Source organism: Phyllostomus hastatus, unplaced genomic scaffold (genome assembly GCF_019186645.2).
Source record: "Phyllostomus hastatus isolate PE091 unplaced genomic scaffold, TTU_PhHast_1.1 phas_contig_34, whole genome shotgun sequence".
In the NCBI taxonomy this organism is placed as follows: domain Eukaryota; kingdom Metazoa; phylum Chordata; class Mammalia; order Chiroptera; family Phyllostomidae; genus Phyllostomus; species Phyllostomus hastatus.
In genome coordinates, this window is record NW_025333857.1 from 59,798,706 (window position 1) to 59,822,612 (window position 23,907).

Sequence of the window (23,907 nt, forward strand, 5' to 3'; positions counted from 1 at the left end):
GCTCCACCACCGTAGCTTTGTGAGATGGGACACTCGGGAGAGTTTGTTTGCCCTGGTCACTGGGAGAGAGTGAAAATTTGTGTCACTCTTGAAAGAACATTTTATCGTGAAGAGGGGTGTGTAAATGCTTTAGAAGTGATTATTTGTTTTTATCCCAAATAAACCAGAAACCCAGTTTCAAGAAAGTTCCTTATAATTGAGACGAGGAATGGGGAGGTTGTGGTCAGAGAGAGCACCTCTGAAGCCCAGAAGCGACATTGCCCTTCCCCAGACAGTGAGGACTGGGGGACAGGCTACCAGGGGGTTTGGTCTTACCTATGAGTTTGGTGCTAGCAAATGAACACTATTTAGTAAAGTGTTCATATTTTGTTTCTGTTTTTTAATCAATTATGATTCTATAACAAAATTTGTGGGGGGATACTAACCTCACAATTCTCAGAATTAGAGATTAACCCTGAACCGTTACTGTGTTTTGTCATTTGGCTCTCTCTACCATTTCATGTATTAGACACCAACACTTCTGATTTTAACCAGCCTTTTTCAGACTGGTTTTCTTTGTCTACAGCAAGGTTGTATTTTAGTTTTTGTTTAGCGGGCCAAAATAAAGCTGTAATACCTAGCATCTATAAATAAGAACTCCCTACCATATAATGAAGTAAATAAATTTCCAGGCATAGGAGGAATATCATGGGGCATGTGTGATAATTTATTGCAGTAAAATAATTTTAAAGTGTTCAATTGTGAAAAAGTTGTTATAAATACTGAAGAATTAACAAGTTCTCAATCATTTTAACATATTTTTAAATAGGCACGATACACCTGCATATTCAGCATATGATGTGGTGCAAATAGTTGCAATACTTATTAAGAAACCCCATTGGCAACAATGTCCTCATTTGTCTTTTGTTGTTGTTTTTTTTTCTTAATGCACAATATTCAAACGTGGCTTCTCCCCACTAAGATCTGGCAGAGATGATATGACTGCATAGCATTCTCTAAGGCAAAGTAATGAAACCAGGATGGTTGTTAAGAGATCCTTGCCATACATAGAGCGTACTGGGGTAAAGAAATACACTGCATGTGTCATCCTGTCGGCGTTCGGAGTATTTCTAATGATATAAAAACAGAAAAGAGGGATGATATTGGTGAACTGCCAAGAATTCCAATTTCACTTTTCTGAACAGAGAAAGGTAATCAAAATATCTTGCCGTCTATCCTATTTGTAAGTTCACTAATTGGGTCTGCCAAAGCTGAGGCTCTGCCAAGACCTGGTGTGGTATTGAAGATTACATTATTTTTTAAAAGATAGCATTTTAATACATTTAAATTGAGGTTTTATGTAAACCATGACCTAGTTTCATTAGGCTCAGAGTACTGATTAGATCAGTGTGCTAAGCTAATCAGAAAATGAGTTAGGCCAGAGTATTAGAAACATGTGAACTAATCCAGCCCTCCTCTTACAGAAGAGGGAAACGGCCCCAGAGACACTAGAGGAGTGCCCAGGTGCACACAACTTGTTAAGAATCAGAGCCAAGAGTAGAACCCAAGGGAACCCAGGCATCCTAACGTCCAGTCTGTAACTAGAGTTTCGGGAAGAAAAACAACCGCATGTTTTCACTGAGCTAGAAGGGATATTGTCATTTTCAAAATTAGGAAGAATTTTAAGCTTAATCAAGTTTCTGTTAGAAGTACATTCAAGCTGCCAGTTTTCAAATATGCTTTTTTTTTGCCATGTGTATTTTCACTTTTCGTTGTGTAGTGTTACCTCTTGATTTTAGCAACAACTTTGGAAAATTGATGGGATGATCTCCAAATGTAATCGTTTACCTTTTTATTTTAATGAATATCTCTTACCCTACCCCATTTATATTTAATTCTTATTTATGGAGGGGAAGCAAACTACAGTTTTCAGTGATATGAATTCAGTAATTAGTATAATCTATAATGATTATAAACTAAAAAGTAACTTCTTAAAAATTGCAGTATTCATTTGTATATCCAGCTGTGTAGCATCCATATCATTGGTTTAGAATGCAGTCTGCAGTGCCCTGTTTCTCGTCTATGAAAAGTTTTAAAAACCGTCTTAAAGGTTTGGGCAGATCTTCAGTCAAAATGATCACATTTCTATCAACATAATTAGAATGTTTCTGAAGTGAATTTATTTTAGAGACAGGAAAGGGGAAGAAAATGGGAACTAGGAAAGAGACCTACGCATAGCAGGAAGATGTAGAAATACAAAATATTTGTAAATTCTCATATTAGCCTCCTTACTCCTCTAACAGGGAATTCAAGCATAAATACAAAAACATTCTACAAAATTTTATTTTACAATTTATATTTACTAAATCATAGTTGAAGGGAAAAGGTGAAATTCTAGGTTGTTAAAGTACAATGAAACTTTGCCTTTGGAATGCAGTGTTGAATTTTGCTTAGACTTCTAATGTTCTTTATATCACACTGGAATTAGCATTTTTACCATTTTACATTCATTTCAAAGGTCTCTGCAAATGTTTGGCATAATATATTTATTTGTGGCTGGTAGAATTAGAAAGACATCAGCAATATGTAATCCTAACAGTAATGTGCATACTGTATTAAGTGATTTTTATGCCTGTTTACTTTCTGTAATCCCTCTATTTTATAAATCAAATAGCTTAGTATACTTCCACTAGAAATTAATTTATAATGATTATTTATACTGGATGAAGTAGCAGGTTCATTTTAGTATGAATCCACTCAGATCAACTTTATCAAACTGAACTTTTGTATCTACAGTCCATTATATTACAACTTTTTAAATAGCATTTATAACAAAAGAACTTTCGTTTTATAAAATATTTGTTACAAAAAAAACCTTGCCAAAAACCATTACAATTTCTATGCATTGTGTAATATTCAGTGATGTCTTTGTTGAGATTTTGCATGTCATCATAGGGTGCTCTTTCATATGTGTGTTAGTGGTGTTTATGTGGAATTGTTCATCATTGCTGCTATCACTTATTGTAGTTAAACTGAAGAACTGTGCTTACGAGGCTGTGCCAGTCGACATTTTATGTGTGACCTGTGAAAGTATGTGCTTAGTGGTTAATATTTTGAGCCAGTACGTAGTGGCCTCTACAGAAGGAAATGTTGTAGTTGTCAAGTGGTGCCAACTTCGAAATCTTGTTTCATGTGTATAATTCCAGGTTAGCTCTTCTTTATCCCCAGCTCTTTGAGAGGGAAATGTTTGCAAAAGGAGAAAGCAAGAATTCTGGGCTTTTTTAGTACTCCTCTCCCCCAGCTTAAATCTTCTTCTTTCCCTGATACTTGAGTACCTTGCAGAGAAAGTCCAATAGAATGACAGTATAGCAGCAACATTTCCCTTGGTCTGGATATTTTTAGGTTGAACAATGTAATAACACAGGACTATAAGGTGCATACATAATTTTTGTTGGTTATCATAACTTACTGTTTGAATTGCATTTAATGAGAATATTTAGTTTTTAAGTTTTATTTACAAGTGACCATGGAAACCTCAGTGTTCCCACATGTTAACTTCTATATTCAGCATTTGTATGGACTTATTTAATATATTCTGTTGCCTCACATCAGAATTTTTTCATGCCCGTTTGTCTTTAGCTGGTTCCTGGTAGTTCCATTTTGCTTCGGCAATTTCATACAAGCTCTGAAAGTAAAGAGAAACAATTTCAGTGGATTAACTCTATTATACTACTTGTTAAAAGTCAACATGGGGGAAATATCGTTATACTTTTTTGTACATTTATAGTCTTAAAATGGAAGAGAAACTATCATACAATATTAAGAAGGCTACTTCCTGAATACCCTTGTTACCCCAACATGCCCAGATTCCTCCCTCATTGCGGTGTTTCGTTCTGTCTGTTCAATGGGTTTGTAGCTGTACAGTCCCCTTTAATAAAGGGATAATCTGGACTGTACAGAGGCTGTTCGTGTGACTGTCAGACACATGGCGACAGCCAGTGCCGTGTGTGGAAACACTGCTGCTGATATTGCTGATTTAACTCTAAGAATATAAAAAGTAATTCTTTAAGGCTCCTGCTCCTTCTTTGCTCAAAGGAAAAGAAAGGCAGATTTCAAGTGGGAGCCTTCTCTCCAGAATATGCTTTAAACATTTGCCCTTCCAGGGAGGTAGTAAAGCAATGAAAGGAAGTTCAATTATGCATATTCTGAAGATGTTCTGCCCTTGGTCAGTAGCCTTCAGAGTAAAACTAACGTATTTCTTGATTCCTGCATTGGGGGTTTGCAGGCAAGGCCTTTTGTTCTTAGAATTCCTTTTATATTTTGGACACCAAAGATTATGGCAATGTATCCTGATGACTAACATTCGCAGTTCCTATTAGTTAGCAGTGGGCACATTTATTTGAATCCTCTCTTAAGTTTTATTTACCCCCTTTATGTCTTCTGTACATTTTATATGTCTGTCCTGAGACCTTTATGCCTATAAATGGGCTATTTTTGAGTCAAGTAATACACACATATTTGTTAGGTTTCTAATTTATAGGGTTATGTTTCAACCATGACTTTGAGCTTTTTCTCACTGCTAACGTTAGACATAGATTTGCCCCATGGTGAGCAATAACTTGTACCTTTTTTGCTGTAATCTGAAAATGTAACTAATCCTATGGGCTGAAACCTGGTGAGAGAATGACTGGAAGTGTTTTGGATTCAACAGAATCACTATATGACTCACTTATTTGGTGGTTCAGTAGAATGAATGCTGTATTCAACTTAAATAAGGTCTTCCATCTTTCTTACAAATTTTAAGAATGATTTAAAAATTCCTTTAAGTCTACCACTTGGAAGTTCATTGAGAATACAAATTATACCAATTTAGTATAACATAATACCAGGCATCTGTTTGGAAATATAACCACACAATACCTAGAAAACTTTTGTGAACAATTGGACTATTCTTTGAAGATGCATTCACTTTTTCCCCTGTTTGATATAGGTCATTTTTGATATATTTTCTGGTCACTAGGTTTTTAACTGATATTACATGAAAAAAGCACATGTGTGCCTATTCACTCTAATATTTAAAAATTTTCTTCTTAAGCTGCTACATTTATAATTTGTGAAAGAAAGAGGAAAAAGGTGAATTGAAATGAAGAGAAATTTCTGTTAATATGTTAAAATGTGTGACTGTGATACTCTTGGTTAATTAATATTCTGCCAGTTGATATTTGTAATATAATACAACTTTTTTGTTAATAAGTGTATACTCTTGGTTTCATTTTTATTTTAACGCTCACTGATCTTTTCCTCTAAAATGTTTCCATCTTTACCAGCTCACTGTTTTTGCTTCATATTTGTCTGTGTACTTGTGCTCTAAATAAAATTCTAGTTTTGTGTCCCGGCGGCTTGTTCATTGTGTGTGCAGTGTTTGCCTGCAGTGTAATAGTGTGATTTCCTATTGTGTTCAGCATTTGTTGGTGCAGCCTCAACTTATGGAAATAAGAAATACAATCCAATAAAATCAGCTAATGTCTCTGTAATGGGAGCATGTTTTAATCACAGTATTTTGTCATGATTAGTCTTCATTTAATAAATGTTTTTCCACAATGCCGGCTGACTTTTGTAGCTACAACAGTTTAAAAACAACTTAAAACCATGTCGTGAAAAACGAAATTGTCCTCTTCACCATGCATGAGCCCTACATGGTCAGTGCATATTAAGCAGAGCTTTCCATGTCAAATGTTTCTAATGGAGGAGTGGGAATTGTGGAGAGAGAAGCATCTCTCTATGTGAGTACGTGGAAACAGCCCCCCGAGGTGGGGAAGACACTTCAGGAGGGCATCTACAACTGAACTAATCACATGCTTCCTGGAACCCCAGCCCCCAAAATCCTGTTTTGGGGCAAAAGTCTCTACTCAAATTCACTCTCTTTTTGTCTGTGGAGCTCTGTCGGCCAACTGTGCAAAGGTATACCAAGCTGAGTCTGCTTCCAGACTTCCTAATTTTCAGGAAACGCCTTTTTGGTCAGGTGGAATTCTTCATGTGCTCTTGGTTGCATTTAGCACATTTGACGATGTTCTGTGAGCAGAATAGGAATGGTTATTCAAAAAGATTAGTTAACTTCAGAGATCTTTGTTGTGTCACTAAAGTTATTTAGTAAAGAAAAGCATATTAAAACACCAGAAAACATAATGTTCTCTTTCACAAAAGTGCAAGTGTAGTTCTTTTAGATGTATAATCCAGCAAGGTCTACTCAGAAAGCTGAGTATTGCAAATAGCAATAGCTGTACTTTGATGATAGTATTTTAAATGGCATTAAAATTACTTTACAAATAGTTGTAACTTAATTTTCATGTTTTTGTACTACTTTAAGAAACAAGTTACATAATTAAAATGTGACAGATTTTATTTCCCTGATAGAGGAAGAATATTAGAATTCAGGTTGAGTAATACTTAGCCTGCAAATCACGAAATGTTCTCTTTTTTAAAGTTTTATTTATTTTAAATTTATTTATTTATAATAATCTTTTCTAAGACTTCAAGTGACTAAAACAGCTAGTACATATAACACACTGTAGTGTTGGCTGTACATCAGGCATAGGATCACTGGATCCTACAGTACATGTGTGCTCACTTGAGTAGATGCTGCCTGTTAACTTCCAAAGTGGCTGTACAAAGTGACATTCCTACCAGATGAGTGAACGAGTTCTGTTGTTTCACATCTTCACCAATACTTGATGTTTATAGATTTTGTTTTTAATTTTAGATGTTTTGGTGAGTGTATGTTAATTTATATTTCCTGAAATGTTAATGATAATTTCTTACTATACGCAGTGCCCATTCAAGTTTGTCCATTTCTAATTGGACTATCTTCCTTCTAATTGATTTCTCAGATATATTTGTCAACTATCTCCTACTGTTTTGCTTGTCTTTTCACCCCCTTAGGCACATTTTGATAAGTGTCTTTTTAATTTTAATGAAATCCAATTTATTGATCTTGTGCTTTGGGGCTAATAAGATTGATGTCCTATTTGAAAATATGTAGTTACCCCATGGTCCCAAAAATGGTCTCTTGTGTTTTCTTCTAGGAACTTTATTGTTACTACAATTCACACAGAGGTCACAATACATTTGGAATTTTGTTGTTTATAGTGTTCACACTATAGGCGTTCGGTTGGCTCATATTGTGTTGAGGATTTTTTTATCTGTTTAGGAGCTGTGTTGGCTTGTAATTTTCTTTTATTGCATTTTTCTTGTCATATTTTTATAGCAAACTTATGCTGCCCTGTAAAAGACATTAAATTGTGCTCTTTTTTTTTCTATTCACTGCCAGAGTTTTGTGGTTTGGCATTATTTGTTTCTTAAATTGTAAAAATTTACTTGTGAAATCTATCTTAACCTGAAGGGTTCGTGTGTGTGTGTGTGTGTGTGTGTGTGTGTGTGTGAGAGAGAGAGAGAGAGAGAGAGAGAGATTTTAAATTATAGATTGAATTTCTTTAATGGGTATGGGACTATTTAAATTTTATGTTTCCTGTTCAGTTTTCGTAACGTGGCTTTTCTAGATATTTGTCCATTTTATCCAAAATTTCAAATCTATGGGCATCAAGGTCATAATATTGTTACTGTCTTTCTAATATATCTGTAGGGTCTGCAGTGATAACTCCCTTTTCATTTCTGCTGTAGAAATTGTGCTTTTTCCTTTTTTCTTATGTATGTATTAATTGTAATAGTCTTTCAACTCCATCTTTTGGCATTACTATTTTTTTTATTGCAAACTTTAATTGATTTCTGTTCTTACATGTCTTGTTTCCTTCATTGTACTTTTTTGGGTATATTTGTTTTTCTCTTTTTTGATGCCCTGATACAGTTGATATTCAGCCTTTCTTTTCTAATCTCTGAATTTAATATAATCATTTTTCCTAAAGACACTACAATAACCTTATCCCATAACTTTGACAAGTTATCATTCAGTTGTGTTATCATTCAGTTTGAAATACTAAGTCCCACTGATTTTTGTTTTCCTTTCACTAAGGGTTTATTTAGAAGTATATGATTACTTAATTGTCTGTTAACAAAATGGAAATTTAGAATTCTCTTCCTTCTTTCTCTTCTTCCCCTTCCCTTTTTTCCCCTGAACTCTTCAGTTTGGAAGCTCCTGGTGGGGAGAGCAGAGCAGGCATTGGCACTGGAGTGTGTGTGCATTGAAGGAGCTGGGATGGTCAGGCATGAAGCCTGCAAAGTGTCAACAGGGCATGTACACCGGAGAGCTGCCCAGTGAGGGCCGTAGGCAAGTGACTGGGGCAGGAAATATATTTCAGGAAGGGGGCAATCTGGCAAAGTGGTAACAGCTTGAATTGGGAGAGAAAAACATCCCATGGAGGCGTGGCCAGGCATGTGGCATGATCGCCTGAGCAGGGTGAGTGGGGCCCCCACACTGCAGCGGGGAACATGAGGAGAAGCCCTGTGTGAGAAGTCAGGGCCATACTGAAGTGAGTAGGGTTTCCACGCATAGGGGTGGCCTGGTGTGAGGTGTCATCCCAGGAAGGGTGATGAAGGCTTCCATGTAGCAGGGCTTCCGGCATGGGATGTGTGAGTTTGAGTGGCGTGAGAAAGGTGTCCGTGTCTGGAGGATGGCCCAGTGCCGGGTGCCACGCTGGGAGTGGGTAAGGGGGGCATCTGTGTGTCTGGGAGGGGCACATCACAGCCAGGTGTCAGAGCACAAGCAGGTGAGGGAAAATCCGTGAAAGACCGAGGAGCAGGACGAAACGCAATACATGATGCTGAACTGGACCCCTTCCCAGGGCAGTACATTATTGGGGCAACTGGCAGAACTTCCATGGGCATACAGGTTCCATTTTCATTGTACAGTCTGTGTCCTTCTGCCCTGTTATTAAAGTGAAATTATTTAAGGTTGCATCATTTAACATAATAATTAAACCTAATCATCCTATCTTGCAGTGACTCTTTCCTGTGCTTATGCTGTAATGAAGTGATGGGGACTGAGCTGTGTTGCAAATAAATCCTGTTTTTGTTGTATTTAAAAAACTATTGAAACTATAGTATTTGTCTAAATAAATCAGACTTAGTTTTCCTCTCTGCAGGTTAATTTGAGGCCATTTTGGGAGGCAGCATATATTTTTTATAAGTGGCCAGTATTTAAATCGCATTCTTTACTGAGAACTTGATCTCTGTAGTACCTGATTCTTTTGCCGCAGTGTCCAGAGCATAGAGTCAGCAGGACACAAGTCCAAATCCCGGCGCTTGGACTTGGCTGGCTCATGCACTCGCTAACTGTATGACTCGGGACGGCTCAGTGCCTGGCACGGAGAGTGTACCTCAGTCAGTATTGGGTGCACGATGTATGAAGTTACGAACTGTTTGAGAGAGAGTTCTGGTTCCTTATTTGTAAAATTGTTACAACAGTAGGGTTGCTTAGAGCTTACAGATACTTTATATAACTCTTGGTATATAGCACAGGTGGCAAACACAAGGCCTGTGGGCCGAATTCAGCCCTCCACCTTGTTTCTACCCAGCGGCAGTGCCCAGCTCTCACTTAACTGTTAAGGAGTAGTTACATTTACACAGTCCTAAAGTTACATTCGGCCCTTTGAAGGCAATTGTGAGGCTGATGTGGCCCCTGGTGAAAATGAGTTTGACACCTCTGGTATATAGTAAGCAGATGCTAGTAGATGTTAGTGCTAGATGTAATAGTAATACATTTTATGCTAGAATCTTTTCATTAATATCAAGCAAGTCCCAGAAGTAACACAAGTTACCTCAGTTTATGAGGGTGGTGAGAGAAATGTGTCTACGTGACTCACATGCTTCAGATGACTTTGCTAGCAACGTTTATTCCTGTCCTGCTACAACCATTTGTTAAAGCAGATTGTGTGTTCAACAGTTAACAGCAGGCTTAAAGGGTGAAGGCAGAGTCTTCAGGAGCATACAAACCCATTGAGATCTTCCTAACACAGGTCACAATTCTACAGAATAAAGTAAATGTGGGACACACTGAAAGAAAGAATAAGGGAGTTGAGCAGAATGGACAAACATGTACAAGTGAGCTTTGAATTGGAATGGGAAAAAAGGCACTTTTGATTTAATACAAAGACCGTGGGGAGATTTCTCAGGCTGAGTGTGGGGAAGGTGGGGTGTGGGCGTCCTGGGTGTAGCCAGGTGCTGGGAGCAGCAGGCGGCTGGTGGTTCGAGTTCCTCGGTGGGAGCAGTGAAAGGTGAGGTGAGTTAGGTAAAGTGAAGCGGATTTGTGGGTCACCTTGGTCATTGAACTACCTTTTCAGTTTTCTATTTCTCTATTTAGTTCCTTGTTTTGAACATAGAAACATTCTAGAGAAGGTCAGAACCACTAGATATAAAATATGAATTGGCATCATTTTTACTTTCGGTGGTCTACCTTGATTTTTTTTTAGCCAAAGGTCACAGTATGAACAATTTAAGCCTATTTTTAGTAGGTCAGAGTATGAGGAAGGGCCCGCTAATGGTTATGGACTTGACTATGTCTTTGGTAACCAAGAAAGTAGATACATTGAGGAAAATGAGTTTTAATATGAAGTAATTTGGCAATTGCATCTTAAAACCTGTTGCCTTTTTCTGAGACATGTGAGTGTCTGGAGTATCCCTTCCCCGTCTTTCCCCTAATATGTCTCTCCCTCTCCCTAGCATTCTGATTCTAAGCTAGCTGATGAGTTGTGGAGTCAGGTTCAAATGTCTTTCTCTTTATTAATTTTTGAAAAGAACTTAAGAAATATGCTAATACTGTTTAGTTCACGGCTGCCCAAGATGGCACATTAAGGCATCTGAGGCTGTATATTACAGAGAAATAACAGCTCTTCATGTGCTAAGGGTAAGGAGAAAGGACATGTAACTTGTCTTCCCATTTGTCATTTTGTTGTTGTTGTTAATAGAAATGTTGTTTCTTCCAGTGAAAATTTTAGATAGAATATTCTTTGTTTCCCTGCATTCGTTTCCCCTGCTTTTTGTCATTGGAATGCCTGCATGAGTACATCAGTTAGCATATATGGCAAATTGTTGTGATTAAATGCAGGGTTACTGCGTTGATTTTATGCTAGAAATATTGCTTTCTATTTATCCGGATATATGTATACTTGATAGAAATTTCATTTTTTATAAGTGCTATCTCTTAGGAGCCTCCTGTTATTTAACATGAGCTCAAGATGTAATTCTCTAAAGAAAGGAATGGCAAGTTCTGTTAATGCCCTTTATTTTTTCTGTTTCTAGCCTATTCCACTAAGCTCAACAAATTTCCTGTATTTAATATTAATGATGACTTGAATGATCTGTGTACCAGTGCAGTAAGCCCAAACACTACCAAAGCCACGCGCTATGCCCTGAATGTGTGGCGATACTGGTGCATGACCAATGGGCTCAAAGATCACACGGACATCACTAAGGTAAGGACCTCTTGAGTTTACTTCTTTCAGCCAATGTCACTGAGTGCCCAAGTGCCCAGCACTGTGCTGAGGATGGTGGAGAACACAGAACAGTTGCTTTCTGCCAGGAGAAACTTTGAAAGGACATAAAATAGAAAGGAAAAAAATGTCATAGTTCCAAGCAGAATTTAATAAATACCCTGTGACTTCACAGATCAGAAATGCCAAAAAAAATATTATCAGTTGGACAAATTAATTTCAGTGTGGTGACACTAGCAAAAGCACTGATATTTAAGCTGTATTTTGGGTAGAGAGGTAGAATTTCAGTAGAATTGGGTAAAGACACGAGTCTTCTGGGCTGAGTGACACGGACAAAAGTAACATTTGGAGGGTTAGCCTTGCCCGTAGCAGAGGCTTCACCCATGGGAATAAGGGGCTATAAAACTGGATTTGGGTAACCCTCCCATGCCAAGCCACAATCTTGTGGCTGTTGGGAAGTCACTGAAGTTTGTTTTGCTTTTGTTTGCATAGTGGGGAAGGGACTGTTGTAATGGGGAGGACACTCTGACCATGCAGTCTGCAAGGGTCTTAAGGTTCAGGCAAAGGGGAAGCCACTGAAGGTGTCCGAATGGGAAGAAACGGTGAAAGTGATATTTTAGAGGAACTATGTGGAACTGATGAGCAAAAAATCAGTTACTATCCTTGGTCCTCATTTTCCCCACCTGTAAAATGAGCTCTGAGAATATGTTCCAACTTGAAATGTTTGGGGTTTGTGACTGGGAAAAGTTCTTGGACGTGTGGAGACAGAAGACAAAGATGTTGTATTTGATTTGGATATACTGAGTCTAAATCAGACATGGCAAGTAGGCAGTTGGGAATGTGGGTTTCACTCATGGGGGACGTGTTAAATCTAGAAGTATAGACTTAAAGGCCAGGCAAATAGAGTTGGTAATTGAAGCCCAAGGGCCGATGATGGCTCCAAGTTTGGGCGATGTGTTTAGGGCACCCACAAGAGATGAAACAGGAAACCCAGGTTTGTCCTTCTGACAGCAGGGCGCACTAGACACAGCAAGGGGCCTCTCTGCTGTACTTGCAGAAAAAGAAGGAGGCATCTCAGGGCCAAAACAAAGGACAGCTGAAACTGGAGTGGTGAGCAGTAAGCACACCTGAAAGTCGGGGCTCTACCTGAGGGCACATGTTGCCAACGTTGTTAGGGAAGAGAAGAGACGGGCAGGTGAACTGAAGAACCCTTGATTGAGGAGAGGACCCTGAAAGGGGCTTGAGAGGTTCTAGGCGAGCAGCCTACCCTGACTCCTCACTGTTATGTTGTAATAATCTTTGAAGGGAAACATTCCTTGAAATGTAGGTGCTCGGGTTTTTGCAAATTAAAAGCAACTAAATGTGCTCATTTTTCAACAAGTCATAGGCCACTCAGGGAAATGCATGACTGTGAGTGAGAAAGACTAGAAACAAACCACAGATTCAGACACCCAGGACTTCACATAGTAGGTTATAGATTAAGGATGTATGAAATGTTAAGGGTGTATGAAATGAAAAGAATTACAGTGAACTGTTGAACAATGTGGGGGTTAGAGGTGCCAACCCCTGCACAGTGGAAAATCTGCATATAACTTAAGTCAGCCCTCCACATAAGTGGGTTCCCAACTGTGGATCAAAAATACTTATAAAAATGTACCAGCACTAGCATAGTAATCAAACTGATCCAGCAGATTTGAAAATAAATTGAAATTTCCACTCATGGTCATAGGGGAATGAAAAGATGCAGAATTATCCTTCTGCTGTAACGGCTAGAAAACTGGACAACTCTTTGAGACAGGACGGGCAGCACAGGACTTGACCCCTAAGAGAGAGGTAGCAAGGGAGATGAGAGCTGCCGTCTCCCCGGCCTTCTGCCTGGAGGCAGCCTCCGAGCTGCAGGAAAGCCAGGGGGACCCACACAGAACCCAGGAATCTTGCTGAGTTGAGAGGAGACTGAGATCAGGGTTCAAGGAGGACAAGGACAAGAGGACACTGGAAAAAAAGTCCCAACATTCATTGAAAAAATAGGACAAATCGGGTACTGAACAATGTAAACTCCACAGTTCCTAGTATACAATCAAGTACTCCTCGCCAGAAGAAGTGTAACCCATACTCAGCAGAAAAATCAGTTGTCCTTCACTCCTGGCCAATTTGGAGAGTAAGATTTATCCTCCTTCCTGAAACAATCAAAATACAGACAAATAATATAAAGTGTTTTGCAAGGTACTGTATAAGACTCGAGGAAGGGCCGTTCTCTCTGAGAGACGGGAAATGAGGTGAGCTGTACGAGCAGCCAGCCCGCTGCCCTAAGAAGAGTTCCTGGGCTCTGGTGCAGGGAGGGGCAATGCCAGCAAGCCCAGCTGGGTTGCTGAGCTGAGCAACGGAGCTGAGAGTCCAGAGAAACCAAGGGGGTTAGCATTGTCATGACAGAGTATTCGACAGTGGAGAGCTACAAAGAGAACTGAAGACAGTTCCCCTCAAGCATTAAGCTGAGTACCGATCGACAGATGCATGTGGGGAAACTGCCTCAGGCTGGCAAAAATCACCTGAAAGGTTCAGCAGTAGCAGTACCCAGAGCTCACATGGAACTGGAAGTAATACCCGTTCCCATCGGCCAGACTAGAAACACCTCCGGATTCATGGGGTGGAGTACTCAGAAAGGTCCGGCATCAGATGTAGAGAATAACTGTCCCTGGACTGAGCTCTGCTCTAATCCCACACAACAAATCTTACAAGCAAGACCCAGGTGCGTGAGAAGGTGCTAAACGTCAATAATCATCGGGCCAATGCAATTTAAAACCACAATGAGATACCACCTTACATCTGTTAAAATGGCTAGTATCAAAAAGATAAGGAATAACAAGCGTTGGCGAGGATGTGGAGAAAAGGTAACCCTTGTGCAATGTGAATTGTTACAGACACTATGGAGAACAGTATGGAGGTTACTCAAAAAATTAAAAATAGAACCCCATACAGTCCAGCAATTTCACTTCTGGGCATTTATCCAAAGGAAACAAAAATGCTAAGTTGAAAAGATATATATATACCTGCCCCCATGTTCATTGCTGTGTTATTTACAATAGCCAAGACATGGAAGCAGCCTAAGTGTCCATGGATGGATGAGTGGGTAAAGAAATTGTTATGTATATATGTAATATATGAGGTCTGTCCAGAAGGTATCCAGTCATGTAATATGAAAAATAGAGACATTTATTGAAAAAAGATACAAGAAACATTGTACATGGGACAATGACACCACAGTCCTCTTCAAAGTGGGCACCTTGGGACCTCACACAGTTCTCCCAATCACCATCAGCTGCCCTGTCGTGTTTTCCTGAATCTCATCAATGGTCTGAAATCTCTTCCCTTTCAAAGATGATTTTAGTTTTGGGAAAAGCCAGAAGTTACAGGGTGCCAAATCTGGGCTTTAGTAGGGCTGAGTAACCTGGGTGATTTGATGTTTCACCAAAAAACTCTGTATGAGACGTGGTGCATGAGTGGGCATGTGGTCATGGTGAAGCTGCCAATCACCAGTTGCCCATAGCTGCAGACTTCTGAGTCATCCAAGTAGTTTCCATGGAGGAATGTTCAAGCTTAATGCAAAATTTGATGCAGATTCATGGCTCTACTCGCTCAATCATTTTGAATGTGACGGCCACACAGTACACATGCTCACTCAAGGGTGTCTATCATCCCCACTGACAAATACAGTGAAGTCACCATTGTTCATGCATGTGCATTCCAATCCACTCTCCTTGACTGCCAGGTTACATCCATGTCGCTTTCGCAACCCTTCTCATATTAACAATGGCTGGACTTTTTTCGGACAGACCTCATTTTGTGTGTGTGTGTGTGTGTGTGTGTGTGTGTGTGTGTGTGTTACAATTATATATATAGTGGAATGTATGTATACAATGGAATATTATTTGGCCATAAAAGGGTATGAAATCTTGCCATTTGCAACAACACAGATGAACTTTGAAGACATTATGCTAAGTGAGATAAATCTGAGAAAAACAAATTTCATAGGATTTCACCAATAAGTGAATCTTTAAAAAAAAATCTCCTAGTACAGATGACAAATTGGTAGTTGCTAGAGGTGAGGGAGCAGGTAAAATGCGTGAAGATGGTCAAGAGACCTAAGGGTGTAATGTATGGCTTGGTGGCTGCAGTTAGTAATACTATACTATATATTTCTAACTTGCTAAGATAGGAAATATTAAAAGCTCTCATTAGAAGAAAAATATTTTTAACAACATGTGGTGATGGATGTTAGCTAGACTTATTGTGATGTTTATTTTGCAATGTATACAAGTATCAAATCATTACCTTGTACAACTAAAACTAATATAGTGTATATCATCTCAAAATTACACATGAATTTTTTAAAGTAGAAAAAGACCCAAATGGATCAAACAGTTTTCAAGTAACTATGTCCCAGGACAAGACTTAAGAATATTTTATACTAATGTAAAAATATCTAGAACCCAAGAAATAAAATTCACAATGTCTGGCAACTAAACATCATCAGACATGCAAAGAAGCAAGAAAATATATTTCTTAAAGAATGATCCAATCAAAACCAACTTGACACTGACATGGAATTTAGAATTAGCAGGCAGAAACATTAAACAGTTGTTATAAAGAAGATAAACAAATGGCCAGTAAGCACATGAAAAGGTGCTCAACTTTATCAGACATCAGGAAAATGCAAATCAAAACTGCAAGAGATTTCCCCTCATATGCAGTAGGAAGGAAGGATGGGCAAGAATGCAAAAAAGAACAGATAGTAACAAGTGTTGATGAGGATGGAGAGAAATTGGAATCCTCATACGATTCTGATGGGAAAGTAAATGATGTAGCTTTTGTGGAAGTGATTTAGCAGTTCCCCAAATGTTAAATATAGGGTTACTCTGCCACCCAGCAACTCCTTTCCTAGGCATATACCCAAAATATGGAAAGTATATATCTGTAAAAAAAGTATACACAATTACTCATTGTAGCATTATTTACAGTAGCCAAACTGTAGAATCAACCCAAAGGTCAGATGAATGAATAAACAAATGTGGCATATCCATACAAGGGAACGGCCTTCGACAATAAAAAGAAATGAAGTACTGCATGCCACAACGTGGCAGAACCTTGAAAGCGTTATGCTAAGTGAAATAAGTTAGACACAGAAGGCTGAATGTGTGTGACTCCATTTATGTAAAGCACTTAGAAAAGGCAAGTTCGTGGAGACAGGAAGTAGAATAGAGGGTTACCAGGAGCTGGAGGGAGGAGGAAGTGTGGGGTTTTTGTTTGACAAGCACAGTTTCTGTTTGGAATGGTTTAAAAACATAATGGAAATTAATGTGGATGGTTATACAACATTGTGAATGTACTTAATGCCACTGAATTGTATACTTACAAATGGTTAAGATGGTAAATTGTGTGTTTTTTACATATACACATTTTATGACAACAAAAAGATCAATAAAATGTAACTTTCACCTTTATTAATAATTTTAAAATTCAGCTATTCTCACATACCCCCATCACCAGTTAGTTCTTCATCCCTGTGAACCTTAACCTTTTCCAGACCAGAGGTCAGTGAAGTCGCTGTGAAGATACTCTCTGTTGCTGGGAAACTTTACATTTCCATGCAGGAATCCATGAAAAGAGCTCCATTTCTTCAAACCTTCTGTGGCTTAGAAAGCATACATCCCAGGAGATGGAAAGGTTCAGTAGTGTGCACCTTATCAACACTACTGTGCTCTTAATATGATAGAAATAATTAGTATTTCTTAGTTTCCCTGTGATATCTAGAGAGATAATGGGTGAGGAAGAAGATATGTTTCAGTCTTCTGTAATCTACTCACATATTTTTAATAATGAGGCCAGTATCTTGGAGAATTAGCCAGTATTTAGTTAAAAGGAGGACTTGAGCCCTGGCTGGTGTGGCTCAGTGGATTGAGAGCCGGACTGCAAAGTAAAGGGTCACTGGTTCAATTCCCAGTCAGGGCACATGCCTGAGTTGCAGGCCAGGTCCCCAGGAGGGGGTGTGCAAGAGGCAACCACACACTGATGGTTCTCTCCCTCTCTATCTCCCTCCCTTCCCCTCTCTCTAATAATAAAGAAATAAAGTCTTTTAAAAAATCACTTTAAAAATAAAAAGTACCTGGCTGGTGTAGCTCAGTGGATTGAGCGCGGGCTGGGAACCAAAGTGTTGCAGGTTCGATTCCCAGTCAGGATACATGCCTGGGTTGCAGGCCATGACCCCCAGCAACCGCACATTGATGTTTCTCTCTCTCTCTCTATCTCCCTCCCTTCCCTCTTTAAAAATAAATAAATAAAATCTTTTTAAAAAGAATTTTAAAAATTAAAAGTAAAAATAAATAAATAAAAGAAGGGCTTGAGGCATCAAAGCCCATATTCTTTAACCTCACTTTCTTGGTTTCAATGCAAGCTATGTTTAGTCTAGGTGTGTCTTTAAAGATAGAGCTGACAGCAGACAAGGTAGGTAACAGCCCTTGTTTACTTAAGGAAGGAAGCAAGGAGTCAAATAAGACTTCAAAATATAATCTAAATACGTAGAGTATACACTGTCATTCTCTGTGTGTATTTAACTTAGTAATTTTTCACGCAGGGGTGACCCACCCCTCACTGATCCATCTCCTTCAAGGTTGCCATCGCACTGACTTCTGTATTTCTCTCATCCACTCAGAAAATAGAGCATCCTGAAGTTCACTATCTGTCTTTCTGAACAAAGTAAAATTGGTGAAATCATTTTCTTGTTAGAGATGGTTCTTTTGAGATTCATTTTATTTTCCTATTAGGTTCTGGAAGTTCATAAGCATTTTCTCTACCTCCTTCATCCCTTTAGACAACATGGTCACAAAGGGAATTTTGAGGCGTTCCCCCAACAGTAACTCTTGGTTTTACTTGTCTTCTCACGCTCAAGTTTCAAGGATTGCTGTGTAATTCCAGAAGTTTGGAGTTTGCCTGACAAGTTAGGTTTTTTATTTTTATTTTTTCCCGTCTGGAGTCACCAGCCCCATGACTACACTCTCACTTCTCGTTGTTCATTTTCACATCAGGGAAATCACATTTATAATCCATGGTGAATTTTCAAAATATATTTTATTGATTATGCTGTTAACAGTTGTCACATTTTTTCCTCCCCTTTACCTGCCTCTGCCCTGCACTCCCCTCCCACCAGCATCCCCCCCTTTAGTTCATGTCCATGGGTCATACATGTAAATTCTTTAGCTTCTCCATTTCCTATATTCTTAACCTCCCCCTGTCTGTTTTGTGCCTACCAATTATGCCTCTTATTCCCGGCACCTTTTTGCCCCATTCTTCCTCCTCTGTCTCCTTGCTGATAACCCTCCATGTGATCTCCATTTCTGTGATTCTGTTCCTGTTCTAGTTGTTTGCTTAGTTTTTTTTGTTTGTTTGTTTTTTTTATGTCCAGTTGTTAATAGTTATGAGTTTGTTGTCATTTTCCTGTTCATAGTTTTTGATCATCTTCTTTTTCTTACGTAAGTCCCTTCAACCTTTCATATGATAAGGGCTTAGCGATGAGGTGCTCCTTTAACTTGACCTTATCTGGGAAGCACTTTATCTGCCCTTCTGTCCTAAATGATAGCTTTGCTGGATAGAGTCATCTTGGATGTGGGTCCTTGCCTTTCAGGACTTTTGAATTCTTCCTTCCAGTCCCTTCTTGCCTGGAAGGTTTCTTTTACAAAATCAGCTGATAGTCTTATGGGAATTCCTTTGTAGGTAACTATCTCCTTTTCTCTTGCTGCATTTAAGATTCTCTTCTTATCTTCACTCTTGGGTAATGTAATTATGATGTGTCTTGTTGTGTTTCTCCCTGGATCCAACTTCTTTGAGACTCTTTGAGTTTCCCGGACTTGCATGTATATTTCCTTTGCCAGACTGGGGAAGTTCCCCTTCATTATTTTTTCAAATAAGTGTTCAATTTCTTGCTCTTCCTCTTCTCCTTCTGGCACCCCTATGATTTGGATGTTGGAATGTTTAAAGTTGCCCTGGGGGTTCCTAAGTGTTTCTTCATTTTTTTGAATTCTTGCTTCTTCATTTTCTTCTGGTTGAATGTTTCTTTCTTCCTTCTGTTCCAAATCTTTGATCAAAGTTTCAGTTTTCTTCCCGTCACTGTTGGTTTCCTGTATATTTTTCTTCATTTCATTTGCATAGCTTTCACGTTTTCCTCTATTTTGTGACCATACTCAACCATTTCTGTGAGCATCCTGATTACTAGTGTTCTGAACTCTGCATCTGATAGGTTGGCTCTCTCTTCATTGCTTAGTTCTTTTTCTGGAGTTTTGATCTGTTCTTTCATTTGGGCCATATTTCTTTGTCTTGGTGCACCTGTTATGTTGTAATAGGTAGAACCCTAGGTATTTTCCAGGGCAGGGCAACCCACTTGCCTGCATTGTAGTGCTGTATTTGGGGGAGGGGTCAGAGAGAGAACAGTGCCGCTTGGTTGGCTGTCACCCTGCTTTTAGTCATTTCACTTGCTTCCCACAAGTGGATTGTGCTCTGTCAGATGCTGATTCCGATGAGGGTGGGCTTGTGTACATTCTAGGATCCTATGGGCCTCTCCAACAGACAGTCCTTTGAGACTGGGAGTTTCTCCCACCTCCACAACCCCCACAAATTTTTACAGCCAGAGGTTTTGAGGCTTTAGTTTCCTGCTCTGGAACCCTGGGTTGTGCGGTCTGTCTCACTCTCCAGTTGTTCCTCCCGGATTATCCACTAGTGAATGTAGGATATCCTGGTATGCCAGCTGCCGCCTCACCTGCCCTGGTCCTCCAGCCACTGCCTTGCCCACCCTGGTCCACCAGTTCACTGCCTTGTTGCAACTAGTTTTCTTTGAAACTTGTATTCTTTGTAAACCAGAATAATGTTATGCTTCATAAGTCAGCTTAGTTCTCCTGATACCAAGGTTAATTTATTGATTTAACCCATGTTTATCAATCAGTTCATTGGTTCATGATATAGTTCAGGGATTCTGGCATGTGATGAAGACCTAGTCATATATAAGATACAGTTCTTGCTTTCAAGGAACTTTTAGTCCACTTAGAGAGACAGATATATAGGTAGAAAAAAGGCTGTGCACTATGGAGAGGCCATAACAAAGCTTAAGTGCAGTGGGATCCCAGGTGAGAGAGTAACTTTGCTTAGGGAAGCTGTAGAAGCCTTTAATAAGACAGCAGAATTTGAGCTAGATTTGAAATAAGTAATTGAGATTTTCCACTTAGAGAAAGTTAGAAGATAGAGAAGAATGAAAGAGCATTTGGTTTCTGTGAATGACACAAAGTTCACTCACAGAATGAGGCTGGAAATAGAGCACAAAAAGAACAGATGATGAGGCTAGAGAAAAGCTGTGTCTACCATTTATTTACCATTGCATAACAAGTCACCCCAAAACTTAGTGGCTTAATGCAACATTCATTTTATTTGCTCATGATTCTGTGGGTTGTGCTCAGCTGGGCAGTTCTTCTGCTGGGCTCAGTTGGCATGTGCACGTGGGTGCAGTCATCTGGATATTAGACAAAGGCAGCTTCCCTCTGCTTTACATGTTCCCATGGTCTAATGGGGCTTCCTCAGCGGCAACGACACACTAAGAAGATGAAAGCAGAACTTATAATGAATTATAAAACAAAAGTAGATGAAAGTAGCATCTCTTGAGGCCTAGGTTGGAATTCACACATTGTCACATGCTACATTCTATGAGTCAGAGTAAATCACAGCCAATCCAGATTGGGAAAATAGATTCCACCTCTTGATGGGAGGAGCAGCAAAGTCAGGTTGCAAAGGGGCATGGGAACAGTGGGGCAGGGGGAGGGAGGGATTTGGGGACAGGGATGGGGGGAATTATTGTGACTATATTTGGAAATAATCTACCACAGAGTAGAGCCAGATTACGAAGACTTGCATGCAAGGTAAATAGTTTGGAATTTATCCTAAGGGCCACAAGAAGCTATCAGAAGTTAGTTTTTGTTGTTGCTGTTGTTTGGTTTCTAAGCACTAAGGTGATAAATAACATTTTCTACTCAGAACCCCTTATCTAGGAGCCATCTCTCTCCTACAGTCCCCGTGGGTATTGCAAAAGCCATCATGTTAGTACAGTGGCCCATCCCTTGGTCAGTTGTTTGGATCAAGAGTGGGCCAATCAGAATTCTTCAGCTGCTGAAGAGAGGTGGTCTCTTGCCAACACCCGAAGCCATCACATGTAAACCTTGGGGAGTGCTAGGTGGCTATGTTTTGAGCTATATAAAGAGAACCGCTCTGCACAGAGATGTGGTGATGAGGGACAGAGTCCTGATGCTCTACTAATTTTGACATCCCTTTTGCCTGAGCTCATTCAAGTTTGATCTGTTTCTTGCAACCAGATAAGTCCCAACTAATACAAAGAGTGGTTAATACCACTCTTTAAGTAGAGAGTACAAGTGGCTACAAAAAAATCTGAAACCAGCTGACTTAGGATGTCATGGTTAACTTAGTTTTGGTAGTAGATAAGAAAGCCATTGCTTTTTATATTTTTTATACAACTATCCTGCTCTTCTTGATGGATTTTCAGCTTGGAGTTTCATAGACCAATAATCAGATTATCAGAAAACAGTTATATTTTGCCTTTTTCCTTTCCTGTATACATGTGTATGTAATTTCTTTTTCTTGCTTTACTTGGTTGGCTAGAACCTCCAGTACAGTGTTACATGATAGCAGTGATATTCAGCATACTCACCCTAATCCTGACATTATAAAAAAGATTCTAATGTTGTCATCTTGGGTGTAATTTCTGTAGTTTTTGTCTGTAAAATACTCTTCATCATAGTAAGAGGATTATCCTTTCCAATTTAAATTGAACTTGAATTTTTAAAAATTTGAAATGGAGATCACATTCTTTAAAATACTTTTTTAGTCTTTATGAAATTCATATTACTTCTCCTTAATATGGGAATAAGTCGATTATATTAAAATATTCATTGAGATTAGATCATCCTTGCACTCTGTAGTAATCCTTCATTGTCTTGACTTGGTGTGACTTTCCCGCCTCCTGAGTGCGACTGCGTGAGAGAGGCAGTTCTCGTTGTGCGCGGCAGCACGTTAACTGCCCTGTGCACGTGTCAGAGCCTTGTCCCTCTTATATGCAGGGTTCTCACATGCACACGTTTTATTTAATATGCTACTGTGCAAAACAAAAAGCACTTCTATTTTACTTAGGGAAGTTTATATTCGTATTCATGTACTTTGTTTTTTGGTATAATATCTGTCAGATTTGGGTTAGAAAAAAATGAAGAATGTTTCCTTTTCCTATGCTGCAAAACGTGTAAATGCGAGAGAAAAGCTAGGTCGACTCCGCAAAGCCATCTCTTTGGGAGTGATCTGCATCTTTGAAAGTCCTTCCACCCTCTGCCCTTGTTTGGGGCTATTCAGAATTTTCTACCTTTTATGGAATCAACTTTGGTCATTTATATTTTCCTAGAAAATTATTCTACATTTTCAAATTAACATGCGTAAAGTATATAATATTCTTCCATGTTCTTGACTCATTTTGTGTACAGTCTTTCTCATCCTAACATTGTTTATGTGTATTTCCATTCCTTTTCTTTCTCTCTCTGTCTGATCTACAAGTTTGTCAACTTTATAGGTCTTTTCAAAAATGACAAGTCTTTATTTTTATCTATTCCAATTCATATATTTTCATGTATTAATCCATTCCATTTTTATTGATTCACTCTACTATTGTTTAATTTGGCTCACTTTTTCTAGCTTTTTGAGTTGATTAATATTTACTTATTTTCAGTAAAGTTTTCTAACACATGGGATGTTACTGGAATGTTAATGCAGCATCTCATACATTGTGATGTGTAATGTTTTCAGTTTGGTTTATTTTAAATCTGTAATTCAGTTGTTATTTTCTCTTTGACCCAATAGCCATTAGAAAAATAAATGTTACCGGTACAGTTTCTGCTTTTAAAGCATTTTTTATTGAGGCTTCCTTTTGTCCTAGAATGTGTGTTCGTTCAGCATGAATGGGCACTGAGCAAGGTCTGGTTTTCTCTTTTAGCTCCCTCTTAAAAACAAAGCTTCCTTCTCCTCCTTATACCCAGATAAGGAGCTCTCTCAAATTGTCAGTATGGCCATTAAGTTTTTCTTTTATGTTGAACAAACAGTGACATCTAAACCGTGTGGTTCATTAAGCCAGAGACATTTCCAGACCTATTCTGGTAAATTCAAGTGAATTCAAGGATTGTTAACCTGCCACAGCACCATGTTTAGGGCCAGCAGTGCCAAATACTATGTGCCGATATCAAGGAAATTAATGTTGGAATGACTCAGAGTTTGATAAGTTTGGTAGAGGAGTTCTTCAGAGGGGATGGTTGAATTTTATTGAAGGGGAGGAAAGGAAAGGATTTGCTAGAAAAGAGAAGAAACTGCTTTCCAGAGAGGAATAGTGAAAGTTAGAAAGGCCAAT

The 23,907-nt window shown here is 38.9% G+C and overlaps 1 protein-coding gene across 3 annotated transcripts in view; it reads left to right on the top strand.

Annotated features, from left to right (window-relative positions):
- KIAA1958 (KIAA1958 ortholog) overlaps positions 1–23,907 on the top strand; it is a 104,418-nt gene that overhangs the window by 77,613 nt on the left and 2,898 nt on the right. For 2 of the 3 annotated variants that reach the window (XM_045840244.1, XM_045840243.1), the window contains one exon: positions 11,230–11,402. In XM_045840244.1, coding sequence (XP_045696200.1) covers positions 11,230–11,402 — 173 coding nt within the window. Of the gene's footprint in view, positions 1–11,229; positions 11,403–23,907 lie in introns of those variants that run through there. The other variant, XM_045840242.1, reaches the window with a different exon arrangement.